Genomic DNA, 15,170 nt, shown 5'->3' with positions numbered 1-15,170 from the left:
GGAAAGAATTGCTGATATTGGGGGGGGGGGGCATGAGGAAAACCTAGGACAACTAGTGTAAAAATATTCCATCGGGCTCTTCTCAGTGATGTCCAGTGGTAGGACAAGGGGAGATGGGTGCAAGCTGGAGCACAGGAGGTGCTTTTCCAACTTGAATGTATCTGTGATTCTGTGATACTGTAAGTATAAGGTAAAAGTTTTTAACTGTCAGGGTGGCAGAGCCCTGGAACAGGCTGCCCAGAGAGGTTGTGGAGTCTCCTTCTCTGGAGATATTCAAAGCCCACCTGGATGCATGTATGTTGGATTACTCTTAAAGCAATACAATTTGTCTGCTCCAATCAGTTCCATGAGAAGTAGCTGCACAGTACTCTAGAAGTGCACCAGAAGATGAAGCTGGCATTACATAAATACAGTTTTGCATGAAGTACCAAATGTTGCCTACATTAGGGATAATAATACTTGCAGTCCTAATCTTGAGTGAAAGCCTTTTTCCCTATTAGGTGCCTCCATAAATAGTGCATGGCACTGGCTATTTACTGTCATAAGCTATGTGTCAAATTGTCAGATGTGCTTCTAAAACTCTACTTTGTCCTCAGTGTGGCTGTGTATGGGCATTGCTTGTCATATGCTGAGTTTTGGTTCTTTATTTACCTATTTTAAGATAACTCTACAGGCTTTTCATCAGCTTCAATGCCAAATTCTTGTTTCTCTGAAGATTTTCTGCTGCTCACACTGCACACCAGAACTATTTGCATTCCAAGATGATATCACCAAGATTCTTCTTTGTTTTCAGTTCCTCAAAATCAGATTTTTTTTTTTGTTGTGCTTTGTGTTCAGTTTTGACTTAAGGACCTTTAAATATCAAAGATACATGCATGGTACTTTTTGAAAGCCGAATTATCCAGTGAATTATCCAGTGTCCACTATGATACATTTTAAGTAGGCCCTTACAAAGTGACTTGTGCTTACATGAGAGACAGGGGCTACAGCATATTTATTAAGACTCTTCAACTCTGTATGAAACTGGAGCAGTCAGAAGTAATGGTGTCTGCTGAAAGATTCTTTATCATATGAATTTACTTTTAGTCATCTATTATTTATTTCAGCTATTTTATATGCCATTATAATAAATATTATGACAGAGAAAGCTTTTATGCTTCAACTTATTGTACTGCTCTTCACTTCCTTGCAATCCTTCAGGAAAATGTAGCTGTGCTTTACCTATATTTAACATAAATCATCACTTACATTTGAATGAAAAATTCACTATGAAAAAAGGCTCCTTCTTCAATACCAAGACACAAATGCACAATCATGTTTACTGCCAAACTACTCTACCATGCAGTGTTCATTTCTAAACAGTTTTTAAGCTGTAAAGTGAATACATTGCATATAGTGAAATTGCTTGCTTTCTGGATGTTTTCACTTTCTTGTTAGTTTCTGGCTCAATAAGCATTTTTCTAGCATGAGTGCAAAATAGAACCCATTGCACTTAAGCATTTTTAATATTTTTACTACAATAAGGAGCAGCTTACCTACAAAACTAAACTGTTTGCTACTGGTGTTTAGAGTAATGAAACGTACCTGGAAGTACTGATAAAATGCTTTCAGAACTGGGCATAAAATGGTGAAGTAAAACATAAAGTTTTTTTCTATGCACTTTTCAAAATGTTATTGTCTTGTGTTTAGAGGAGGACTTGTTAGGAACCAGAGAATGATCCACCTTCATCTGTTTCTTCAAAGACAGCAAGTCAGTGCCTTGAACTGCTTCACGGAATACAAGTGTGCTCCATCCCAAAAGCACTGTTTCAGTTGGTTCTAGCTGACTTGTTTGCACAAGGTCACAGAATCTTAGGGGTTGGAAGGCACCTCAAAAGATCATCCAGTCCCAACTCCCTTGCCAGAGCAGGATCACCTAGGGTAGGTCACATAGGAATGCATCCAGGCAGGCTTGGAATGTCTCCAGAGAAGGAGACTCCACAACCCCTCTGGGCAGCCTGTTCCAGAGCTCTGTCACCCTGACAGTGAAAATGTTTTTCTATACTCTTACATGGAACCTCCTCTGCTCCAGTTTGCACCCATTGCCCCTTGTCCTATCATTGGACATCACTGAGAAATGCCTGGCTCTGCCCTACTGACACTGCCCTTCACATCTTTGTAAATGTGAATGAGGTCACCCCTCAGCCTCCTCTTCTGCAAGCTAAAGAGCCCCAGTTTCCTCAGCCTTTCCTCAGAAGCGAAATGTTCCACGGTCTTCAACATCTTTGTGGCTCTGTGTTGGACTCTTTCAAGCAGTAACTACTGGAGCACTTCTCCACTGCTGCAAACCCAGCTACAACCCCATCCCCCTTCGAATTCTAGTTTAAAGCTCTGTGAATGAGCCCTGCTAATTCTTGTCCTAGAACCCTTTTCCCCTGCCAGATCAGCATTTCTCACATTACCATCAGGTTTGGTGTCTCACAAAACCTTCCTCTGAGCACAGCTGCTCTGCCAGCGTTCTGTGGGCATGGTCCAGCTCTGGATGCTGATCTTGGAGGCTGATCTGTGATCTCTTTCAGGGGACAGTGGAAGGCTGTCTACCTCTTTATCTGTTCTACTTTTAGCCAGTGTGCAAAGCTGGTCTGAGCCTTGTCCCCAGGATCTGCAGCAAGAGCACCAGCTCATTTTTCACAGGCTCTCAACAGCACTGGCTAGTAATGGTCCTGTGATTTATCAATGAGTTCTTTAAATTATTTTGCACTCATTATGGGTTTTAGTTTCTCCTTATATGGTGTAATTGAAAATGAAGTAGTAGAGGGAACATTAATATCATTTGTGGATTTAATTATAAAAATTCTGGGGTTTTATGCCCTAGTGTGTTGAGTTTCTGATGTCAGTTTGAAGACTGTCTTCTGTATTTGGGAAAGTGACAAGTCCCATTTAAGGTTTCAAAACATAAAATGAGGCATAATTCAGTGCTGAAAGTATGTGAAGTGAAATGCTGAGAGACATCAGCATAATACAATTATGACACATTAGATCAGGATTTGCAGCATAGCATTAACAATCACTTTTGACTGTGGATTACAATTACAGCTCCAAGGCCTTTTAGCAAAAATGTATGGGGTTTTTTTTGTCTTTGTTTTTCTTGTTGTTGTAGTTGTTGGTTTTCTTTAATTTGTTTTAATTTTGGTTTTAAAACCCCCCATGTTTTCTTTTTCTGCAAACACCATTGTGTGTCCTGGCTTATAGAGAAGGAGAGAAAACATGACCAAGGTAATACTGTTACTGTGAAAAACCAAACTAAAAACCTACTTGTTGTTGATTGGAGATGCTACATTATTGAGAACATACCTTGCAAGTGTATTGCCTTATTCATAGCTCTTTTAAAAGCAGCTTTCACAAGCAAGGGAGGGTGGGAAAATTTGGAATGAAAATAATTTGATACTAAAGGCTTAGCGTGTCACGTTCTCAACATGGAATTGGTGGCCTACAAAATACCTCTGTGGAGTGAGAGGTGCTTGAGTCTCAGTTGACAAGGGAGAACCTGAAACAGAAAAGTTGGGGAACTTACCTAAGCTCAAGGTATGCAAACTGATGCCTTCCCAGTTACATTTGGAGAAAATACCCAGGCTTGGCTTTTTGCAAGCCTTGAGAAGCTGAGTGCTTTGGATGCCACATGTTCCAGTTTCTCTTGTGAAGAAAGCAGCAAATGTGTGTCTCTGCAGTCTGTGTGTACCTTGTGTATCTGTGAAGGAAATAAAAACTTCTACCATCAGGCTTTAAAAATGGAAAAGCAGGGAGAAAGTTGCGGGGAAAAATAATAAAAAATGTCATTTGTTGTTTTATTCAATTGCAAAATTTACTAACCCCATGGGTTTTTTGTCTTAATTTTTCCATTTTCAGGTATTCTTAGAGTCCTGAATTTCTTTAACAAATGTTGTCTAACACCTTTTCTGTGTATCAAAGCTAAAAGAAGGAAAAGCGATGTGGTGTTAAATTGTTTGGAATATATAATCTTACTGGCTAAAGAAAATGGGAGTATGAATAGAAAGATGGTTAATAGAACTGGTGCAGAAGAAACATTGTTACAGCTTGCATTTGCTATCTGACCGTCAACCATTTATCACTTTCCATAATTTATTTATGATTTTTAAACTTTTACTTTTACATTTTCAATATGTTAATCCACAAATCCAGGTCAATCCTAGTCTGTTTTTATTTCTTAAAGTAGTTTGGAGGCAGCATACTTTTCTTTTGGATTTGAAATACACAGGCACCACTCTCCTGTTTGTGGAACTAGTGGCAGGAGCCAAGAGGAAAAGCATTACCAGAGTGTAATCATGGGGACTTGAATCTGTGTCCCCAAGAGGACTGTAGCTAACAGTTTGTGGTACAGTCTGTTGAACTACTCGATGACTATTTTTTTCTACCCCCTTCATATCCCTCCATTTGTAGCATTGTTGTCCTTTTACACTTGGGAGAGACAGGGAAATGTTTCAACTGAGGAAAGCAGAAGCAAAATAAACCCAACTGTGCACACTGCTTCTCTGTTAAGCAAACAGCTTTGAACTGCAAAGCTGAAGAGAAGTTGTTATGGAGCTCTATTGCATAATGCAAGGCAACAAGTCTTTCTCCAGTCTCTGGCCATCAAACAGAAGAAAATATTTACCCAGTGGGGCAAAATGAATTCCAGAATGATGTGCATCTTGTGAAGGTGAAAAAAAAATGTTAAAAAGGTCTGATTTAGCGTTTTGAAACTCCATCAATTGATACTTCCTATGGGAGCTGAATCTATCGAAGTTTTGGTTGTATTTATTTTGCTGTCCTGATAAATCTGACTGGAAAAAGGAATTTGAGTGACATTCTGTTTAAACCTAACCTGTAAGGTAATTGCAGTGGGCAAAATGGATGCTAGCAAAATAGAAAACAGATGTAGGGAGAAAAGTGCCAAATAGAATGAAACATAGAGAACAGATTAGTTGCTTGAACTTGGGAGACAATGGGAGCAGTCTTCTTGGCTTCCTTCTATAGTTGTATGAATGCTGCTTCCTTTTTGCTCCTCCAGAAATACTCACAGTATAACCTTGGAATCACAGTAAATGCCCTGTTGCACCGTGGTGCTAATAAAGCTCCTATCATCTCTCCACTCAAATACTGCATACCAGCACTGTATCTACACCTATTTCATACTCTTTCTTGTAGCAGTGCTGACATGAGGTCTGAATCATGACCCTTAGGCATAGGGAGCATGTTGGAATTTCATGGGAGTGTCCCTCTAATTTTGTTGTTGTTGTTGAATAAGCAAAGCAAAGTGGACTGAAAGGTGACATGTTTGTGTTTGGGGTTTCGCGGTTTTCCTTTTCTGTACCAGACAGTTCATGTGGTGTTGGGCAGCAGCGAGTCCAGAAGTGAGGGTGAGCACAAATACACATGTTCATAATTCCTTAGGAGACCTATGTGACTTATATGTTGGGACTGTTGCTGTTATGCAGATGGTCATAGTGTTTGTGGAAGAACTAAAGACAAGAGTTGGATGCTGCATTGCAGACACACAGCTGCAGTCAAAGGAATGCTGGTTCAGAACTGTGGCTTGAAAGAACCACAATCCACTTGATTGTGTGATGACTTTCCCTTCAGTGGTTGCAATGAAACCAGACTTTTGGTTCATTTTGTTCTGAGATGTGGAATGTAAATGTTTCAAAAGATATGGGAACAGGGATCTTAAAGCTGAAAATACTGAGAAGAGTTGTTTTGGTGGCGCCTAAGGTAAGCACCTTCAGGTTAGCCTGTCATTTTGTGGGACTGAAGTCCTTTTGAATGAAAAGCTGGTTTTAACTACATACACTGTTTCTTTAGGGAATATTATGCACTGGAAAACTCTCACTGTATGAAAAACTGTGTAGGCTGCTCAGTTATTTTCTGTACTTATTTTATACTGTCTGTGCAAGACAGATTGTTTTGGATTAGTGTCTGCAAGTTTGAATTTAGCTGTTCTTTATAGAGTATCTACTGAGTATTTTTCTCTTGGTATGGTATGTAAAAAATGGCCTGCATTAAGCATAATGCTTACTCCACTTTTTATTCCACAAGTTACATAAGTTTTACCAGCAAAATGGAAGAAAAAAGACACCATATTAACCTTAACACCACCTTGTGTGGATTGATTGTATTATATGAAGCTATGTGTTACATAGCGTATGTTTTTAGCAGAACCGCAAAATTGCAATGCTACTTTTGGCACTAAACGTTGTAGCCCTCCATTCCTTTTGATGATTTGTGTTCACTTTGGGGTTGTAATGTTAAACAAGGGAATCGGACAAGTTTCATAACACATTTACTGTAACATGATACTGTGAACTAAACTTGCTGTTATTTATCTTTTTTTTCCTTTTTCATATTTTCTCTTGTTCCAGCATAAAGCCAAGGTAGAAGCAATGACCTTAGACCTTGCTTCACTTCAGAGCGTGCAGCACTTTGCTGAAGCATTCAAATCCAAGAATGTGTAAGTACTTAGAAAATAATTTTGTGTTATTTTAATGTCTTTATCAGCTGAGCACAGTTGGCAGAATTTACCATGGTTGGACTGATCAGCAACTAGTTAGTGAATAAGCTTTTCACAGGACTTTTTTTTTTTAATATGAATTCAAGATCATTTGTTTAATCTTAAGAAAAAAGAATTACACATCTCTTATTATTCCATGTGTAGCCCCAGCTTTAAAATGAGCTTTGATACCCCTGTGGCTATTGAAAAAAAGGCCAAAAGGGAACTGCCTCAAAAACAATTCAAACAACTTTTATCAGTTTTGCAGTGGTTTGGAAGAGGGATGATCAATTAGTGTGCTCCTTGTCTTACTTTCTCTTCTAACCTTCTCTCTCTTTATTTTTAAAAGATTGAAATAAAATAGCCTTATGAGCCTGAAAGCTCCATTTTTCCAGGCCTGTGTCTGGACTAATCCATAATTTAAAATAAATTAAAGAAAAAAAGGAGGGGGAGAGGGCCTGATAATGACATCACTTAACAACAGACAAATTTATATGGAGATAATCAGGTTAGCTTCCAAATGGTTTGTTTAATTTAGCTTGCGCAGAACAATAAATCTCCGAATTGAAGAAATGATTTGAAATCTTTAAGTGCTAGCTCTTGACAATGATTTCCACACTTAGTGCTTTTATCCACAGTTTGACCCATTGATTTTGTGAGTATTCAAACTTAGTTCTGTAACACATATACATCTTACTGTACTTCTCAAGAGAATATGGCCTGTTAGACAGCTTTGAAAATACATTGTCATAGGAAAAATCTATAACAAAGAATAGTTTTTCACTTTTGAAACACTGCCAAAGCTAAATCTCACATGGATAGACAGATGACATTTAGTCCTTATAGGTCTTTTAGATTCAAAGAATTGTCAAAACTGACTTCTAACACGAGTTCCTTTACTGCCAAAAATCCTTGCAACAACATTTCCTTATTGTATATCATCTTCATATATTAAAACTTTCTTGAAATAGAAAGACAAATACTTGCAATATTGCTGCTTTAATACTAAATCACTTTCATAAGAACAATGAGTGTTTGAATTTAGCTTCTTCGTGCTTGCAATATGCTACAAAAACTGTGTGATGTAGTGAAAAGTTAAAACTACTCTTCTTCCAAGTGCAGCTTTTAGTTTGATTTGTGTTTTGCAGATCATGTCATGGTTATCATAGCTAGTCCTTTTGGTATGCATGTTTATAAATCCTTAGAAGTCAACATACTTAAATCAAATTTTTTTTTGCCAGGAAACTTTAAAAATGAGAGGTTACAGAATCAATAAAGATACAGAATGAGTAAGACCTGGTTTGCTTTTGTTGGCATACATTGTTTTACCATTGTAGGTCAGTGAAGCTACTTTGCCAGTGATGGGCAGGTTTTACTAATGTTTGGCTTTCATGTTATTTGGAAAAAAAACATGTAGTAATAGGCAGCATTTATAGTCTCTGCCTAGCCTTCAAATATTTCTGTCTTGGATCTGTGTTCAGATATATCTGTGCCTGGCAGGGCTATTCCAAGCATTGTAGAAAAGTCTAAGGTCTGTATCTGTTGTGAGACTTGTGGGATTTTGACCAAATTTCCCAGTTTTATTTTGTTTAAAGTCTGAGGCTGGATGGAAACCAGACTCCACACAGTGCCTATAGCATTAGACCTTTTATCTGATACAGATACAGAAGACTTATCTTACAATCATCAGCACTGGCAGGAGAGTGGACAGGAAGACCTATTAGGTCTTCCTGGCTCTGATTTTGTGTAATTTAGCTATGTCTGGATATGGTCAGAAAAGCAATTTTATGTGAGAAGCATCCTATTACTACAATACTAGCACTATGTGTTTTCCAGCCCTAATGTACACTAACTACTTTTGTCTCTTTCTTTATTTGCTTTGCCATAGTGTCCAGAGGCTTTTGTCAGATCAGTGATTCCTTTGCATTAGTAGCTTTAAGAGGATTGGAAGGAAATCTCACAGGCTTCAATGACAGGCTGAGCCTTGTTCTTTATGCCTTGGCAAATCTGTTAGCCAGCAGCCTAACTTTCTTAAAGGGCCCTGGTGTCTCTGATCTCACATACATGTAGGAGAAGGCATGTGCTCTTCAGTTCCCATGAGGTAGCTACAAGCCCTGTTAATGGGCATAGAAACAATACAGTAGCAGGATGAGCAAATACAGTGTTTGTTTCTAAACAGAGCTGTCATTTGAGTTCTGAGTTGTATAGATCTTGGTTTCTGGTAAAAAACATTAGAATAAATTCCAAGTGTGAAGGAGAAATTTTAATAAAGGTCTGTGTTTTTATTTCTCACAGCATGCTATGTGAAGAGACCTTTCAGTATTCAGTGCTCACAGTATCACAGTATAACTAAGGTTGGAAGAGACCCCAAGGATCATCAAGTCCAACCTGTCCCAACAGACCTCACGACTAGACCATGGCACCAAGTGCCACGTCCAATCTCCCCTTGAACACCTCCAGGGACGGTGACTCCACCACCTCCCTGGGCAGCCCATTCCAATGACGAATGACTCGCTCAGTGAAGAACTTTCTCCTCACCTCGAGTCTAAACCTCCCCTGGCACAGCTTGAGACTGTGTCCTCTTGTTCTGGTGCTGGTTGCCTGGGAGAAGAGACCAACCCCTTCCTGTCTACAACCACCTTTCAGGTAGTTGTAGAGGGCAATGAGGTCACCCCTGATCCTTCTGTTCTCTTCTCTTCTCTTCTCACCATCTTAAGCTACTAGGTGTGGATAGTTTTATTGTCTGTTTAATTTCTCTGGTCCGGTATTGCTTTCTGAGACACTCTGGTGTTCTACAGATCTGTTGGTCATGGTGACATCTGATCTAGTAACTGAAATTTTATAAAACAATCAATAGATTTTTTTGTCTTTTGAAATTGTGCTGCTCTGAAACACTTCATGGCTCTAGGTACTGTTTTTTGTCAACAGATGTAAGGATGTACTCTTAGTCACATCAAAACCTGGGAACTTGTTCTTCCCTGGTTGAGAGGAAAAAGAGTCCTCAAGGAGTGTTTCACAGGTCTCTTTCTAGATAGGAAAACTACAATGGAACTACTTCAGGAAAAGGATTTCTAAATTTCACTGAGTTGAAACATCAAACCCTGTTGCAGCTTGGGAAGGTGGTGTTGGTGGGATTGCAAGGAGCAGAGGGAAAGTTGCTGAGACTGTAAATCTGCTGCCTTAATTAAATAACTTGTAGAGAGGGAAAAAAGCCTTCTTGAATGTGCTTGAAAAATCTGAGAGACTGTGAAAACTAAGTGAAGAATGAAGAAATGTCATCCTCTGCTCATCAGGAATTTATCAGGGGCCAGTTGCATGCAGAAAACAAATGACACAACTTGAGGGAGTATTGAGAAAAACATAAATAATAAACAGGAGGTTAAAATTTTCTCTGAAAAGAAAGATTTAATATAAATTGGAATAGTTCTTAAGAGCTAAGAAAGCTTCCTTGTTTGGAAGTTAAAATTAGATGATTCATCCTCAAGTTGTCATGCTTCTGAGATTTGACAGGAATCTTGTTTGCGTTTGTTAGGTGTTGCAGCTTTGTCCACAGATAAAACTTGGGCTCAGGATATATAAACACTGGTAAATCATGCTGTATTCCTATAAATATATTCTACAAAATCTCTCATCCCCACAGAAAAAAAAATAATAAATTGTTTGCATTGTCTATACTCTTGAGTTGATGGAGCTGTTTCCCTTTGCAAGACTTTTTTATCCATGCAGCTTCAAATCAAGTTTTGGGGCAGAAGGGTTTTGCAGATTATTTTAGCTCCTGCATTGCTGTATTTGCAGCAGAATGCAAACTTTCCTCACAAGCAGAAAAGTGCTTTCCAGTTTTCCCTGCTCTCACAGTTACAGAGATTCTGTGGGCAGAGTAAGCTAAACAGGATAACTTAGTTGGATCTCCCAAAGTCATCTGTGGGAGAAGACAGAATTAAACAATGTTCCTGTTCGCTGTTTGATCTACCTCTTATTTCATTGTAGTACAGCCTGAACACACTCTGACTTATGTATAAAATAGAAGTTTTACTTGGTAAAAGATAGGGCTAAAGGAATTACAAGTTCTTTAGAGACATCCAGTTCATTAGATTACAGTAATGGTGACTCATTTTAGGTTCTTTTGTAGTTTGAGAGTTTATTTATTTGATTTTAATTATTTATGGTTTTTTTTAACTGTGATTTCTGGCTATCTTTTAATTTGACTTGTTGTCTGGAGATACGTTCCCCACTTGAGATTTCTGCCAGGGCCGAATGATCTCCACCTCACTTCCATGTGAAGACAGTGCTATGGTTAGGATGAGAGTAGGAAAAGTGGTGTCAGTGCACCTAAATGGCTAGGTTTGTTCAGGCTACTGCTTTCATCTGCATCTAGCCTTTCCCTGATGCTAGTTTCCAGCTCAGGCAGTTGATTGAATATCTCTGTTAACAGAAAATCAAATAAATGATCTGTTTATAATAATGTTCTGAGCTAAGATGGATTTGGCATTAGCTGATTTTTGTGGAGTTGGGAGAGGCAGACTAACCAATCTTTCATATTAGGCTTCTGAAACTAAAAAACACTGAATTGTATCTCCTCTTCATTGAGTGAGCACAATGTGAGGAATTATGGTTGGTATTAATCCACTTTATAGACAAAATGACTGCACTCCTGTGACTGTAGCATTTAAATTTAGTCAGCATCACTGTTTGATGGTACAGGGTCTGTAGGATTTGATATTTGTGAAGGGCCATGGATTTGTGGCTGTGGTACTGTGGCATCTGTTTGCCAATATAATCATCACATATTTTGCCCACATACTTTAATTGGGGGACAGCACTACTGTTTAAGTTCTATGAGGGTAGGCTGAGGGAACTGGGGTTGTTCAGCCTAGAGAACAGAAGGCTGAGGGGGTACCTTAGAGCTGCCTTCCAATACCTGAAGGGATCTTACAGGAAGGCTGGAGGGTGTCTAGGAATAGGGTAAGTGGGAGTGGTTTGAAGCTGAGGGAGAGTAGGGTTAGACTGGATCTTAGGAAGAAGTTCTTCAGTACAAGGGGGATGAGACTCCGGAATAGGTTGCCCAGGGAGGTTGTGGCTGCCTCTTCTCTGGAGGTGTTCAAGGCCAGGTTGGATGAGGCTTTGAGCAGCTGAGTCTAGTTGAGAGATGTCCCTGCCCAAGGCAGGGAGTTTGGAGTGGATGATCTCTGAGGTCCCTTCCAACCTGAGCCATTCTATGATTCTGTGGAAAAACTACACAAACCAAGGCAGAATGTAAACACCAATCCTAATTCTATGATTCTAGAATTTCCAAAATAGTTTCTTGTTGTCAGTATTTGCAATCATGCCATCATGGCATTTACCTGATCCTCAGCACAAAAATACTTCTGTGATCACAACTGTTAGCAGGCAGCAGCAAGCAATAAAGTTCTAGATGAAATTTTATGTGCATATTTAGTTCTGAGTGGTGCATAGTGCCACTTCAGCTTCAGCCAAACAGTAAGACATCAATTTAATGTTCTCAATGTTTGAGGAAAGAAAAAAGAAATTATTCAGAAAAATCTTGGGTTACTTCAAAGATATAAAATAATGTTTGCCCACAGTTAATACTTGAAATTTTCTGAATTGGGAGCAGCAATTCATAATTATTGGCCCTCCACATGTAGATTTTTCACTGCAGTTACTTTCCTGAACTTTAAAACTGGATTTTATTTTTTTTTCAATTTTGTGGTGAGAATTGGCATATGCTAACAGTTTATTCACTTATGCTGTGTGTAGAAATATGGCAAAGACAGCAGTTATGAATTATGATTCTCTATTTGGAACATTAGTCTCTTCTTATTTCCCTAATCAGGTCCAAAATGGAGAGGGCCAGATTTTTCAGCTGGCTTTCTTAACTGAGGCCTCAAACTCTATGAGTACATCCATTTTTCATGCTGCAAGCAGAAGCGCTCTGAAACCTTGTGGGTGCAATTAAGATTTCAGAGCCTGCTGAAAATTCATGCCAGAATACTGGTTCTTTTTTCTGCATTTTCATGTATTATAACTGACATATTGCAGGTCTGTTAAGTTGGTTTTTATTTACAGTTTAACCATAATGAAATCATAGTCATTGCATGATAAATTCATACAAATACATATATAAAAGCGGGATCTGTCTAGCAAGCTGTTGCACACATAACTTATAAAAGATCCAGAAAAGAAAAGAAAATATGTGGTTTAAATGAATTATTAGTATGCTATTATGCCAATATGCTTCATAGTTCTGTAGTAGATGTATCTGTCAGAAGTGATTATTGCTGTTGCCTCAAAGTTTGAACCTGTTTTCTCACACCGCTGGAAGTGTTTAAAAAGAGACCGGATGAGGCGCTTAGTACCATGGTTTAGTTGATTGGGTGATAGGTTGGACACGATGATGTTGAAAGTCTTTTCCAACCTGGTTAATTCTGTATTCTGTAACTCCATGCCATTTATGGAAAGACTTTTTCTGTGTGTGTGTGTGTGTGTGTGTGTAAATTAAAACTAGCAACAGTTGAGCTATTATGTTTGTCTCCTCAGCTTAGAATAAAATTGGCATTCTGACCGTGCCACCGAGGCACAAACTTCTGGACAACACTGTACATTTTTAGGTATCAAAAATATCCCCATTGAATGCAGTATTGAAACATGCAGAGTTCAGAAGTTACAGCACATATCTTAAATTTAAATAAGATCAAAGGCTGGCTGCATTTGAAACATACATAATAATATTAGGGTGAGACTTTGTTGTTGTTCTCTTTTTGATGGTACCCTGCCTTATGAAAACCTAGGGACTGGCTTTCTGTATATTCTTTTTCCCTCTTCTTTTTTCCTTCTTCCTTCCGTTTTTAAGCTGTCATACCCAATTACCCCACAATGGTATCAAGTCATGTGGATCCCAGAAGTGTTTCCAGTATTTTTTTTATTAAAAATCTTTCAAGCTTAACCCCTCCCCACTTTTACTGGAGGCAGAGATCATGATGTTTTTACCAGATCACCTTTCATTTAATCTACTTTATTGTGGAATTATCTCCTGCCTCTGAAGGGTTTTTTTTAATGAAGTAAGAGTCAATATTAAAAGAAAGGTGAGGGTGACAGTTCACCACAACTTCACACACAGTTGCATTTATCAAAATATTCAGTATTTTTACATGTTGCTAACAGAAAGGCTTTTTCAGGTGTCTGCTACGTACTTTTATTGACTTTATAACTGTAAAATTTGCAAACTTGCCGCTTGTCTTTGGACACTTTGCACTCTTTTCACTGTAAACTAATGATGAAACTTTGATACCCCTCCAGTGCCTTTCTGCTCAGCACACTTGTTCTTGTTCCCATTTTGAGCCATGTGTCTATGGCTAAGTCTAAACTGAGTCATAGATGGCTCATAAAGTCTTGTGGCCCTGTCTTCCTACAAAGCTCCCCCAAGATGCACCAGCTGTTTTCAGCATCTAAGAAAGTAAAACATGTATGACTTAATATCTCTAAATATAATGTATATTGTTGCAAATTAAACAAGGATTTTTCAGTGTTATATATTAATGGTTTTTAAGAAGATCTGTATGTTTAATTGATGTTGTCTTCTAAAATTGACAAGGCAGGAGTAGCTATTTGATTACATATACATTAATATGTATTTAGTTTATTTAGTTAAAGGCTTTCTGTGGGAGATAATGAAAGCACATGAAGGCAGAGTCTTCTGGCACTTGTGTACGGTAACATTAGACAGGCCATGCATATATCATGGGTGTTTCAATTTTCAAATCCAAAAATTTGTGTTAGAGTCTAAAAAGGTTGTATTTCTTAATTAGGTGTTCCCAAGGACCCAAAGATCCCAGAGGATGCTGAAGTACATTAATTTTTATCACAACGTGGAATCTTTCAGGTCTGAATGGCAGCACGCAGCTGCTTGGGGCTTTCTGAACTCTATTACAGCTCTATATATCTCTAGGCAAAACAGAGGAAGGAGTTGTCGCTGGCAAGTGAAGTGTTCAAAATGCATGAAGTGTTTTATTGTTTCAAGGATCAGCTGTGGTCCCCCAAACATTTTTCCAAGGACTTAACTGTTTTCAATGGGAAATCTCACTAATGTGTAATAAAAGTAGTAACTGACCTTCCTTGTGAGTTGTAGCTTTCTTTTTTTCTAACAAGTACTTACTTTGTACATGTGAAATTCTTATATTTAGAAGTCCATGCAGAAACAACAAATCATTCCATGGTTATTGCAAAAATGAATGTTTCTTTGCAGCTGTTTGTGACTGCTTCTGTGTGTGCCTAAATAATGATGGCTGTTGGGATTTTGCAAAAAGATGTGTGTGTCCACTTCAAGATAGTGAATGTCCTTTGGAGCTGCTGAATGAAAATTGCTTGTTCCTGGATATGGTCATTGCTGCTGTCTCCTAAGCATCAGGGAGATTTAAAACAAAATGTCTTTGCAAGGCACGGCAAGGAATGGGACAAAGTGCTTCTTTTATTGTGCCAGAGCTTGAGAAAAGGAAAGGGGTGCAGAATGGAAATGCTGAATGGTTGAATGGATAAAGAAATTGAGTTGTGGAGTGTTATCCTATCCCTCTTCTACCCCAACCTGGCCCCAGGACTTCCAAAAACCATACGTATGGAAGTATTCTGAGTCCTCAGGGATATAGAACTAGTA

The 15,170-nt window shown here is 38.5% G+C and overlaps 1 protein-coding gene across 2 annotated transcripts in view; it reads left to right on the top strand.

The window, feature by feature from the left end:
- WWOX (WW domain containing oxidoreductase) overlaps nt 1–15,170 on the top strand; it is a 519,864-nt gene that overhangs the window by 97,141 nt on the left and 407,553 nt on the right. For both annotated transcript variants that reach the window (XM_054170124.1, XM_054170125.1), the window contains exon 6: nt 6,396–6,484. In XM_054170124.1, the coding sequence (XP_054026099.1) occupies nt 6,396–6,484 (89 nt within the window). The remainder of the gene's footprint in view (nt 1–6,395; nt 6,485–15,170) is intronic.

This window comes from Dryobates pubescens, chromosome 19, assembly GCF_014839835.1.
Source record: "Dryobates pubescens isolate bDryPub1 chromosome 19, bDryPub1.pri, whole genome shotgun sequence".
NCBI classification, from domain to species: domain Eukaryota; kingdom Metazoa; phylum Chordata; class Aves; order Piciformes; family Picidae; genus Dryobates; species Dryobates pubescens.
This window is presented reverse-complemented; position numbering and strand designations above follow the sequence as displayed.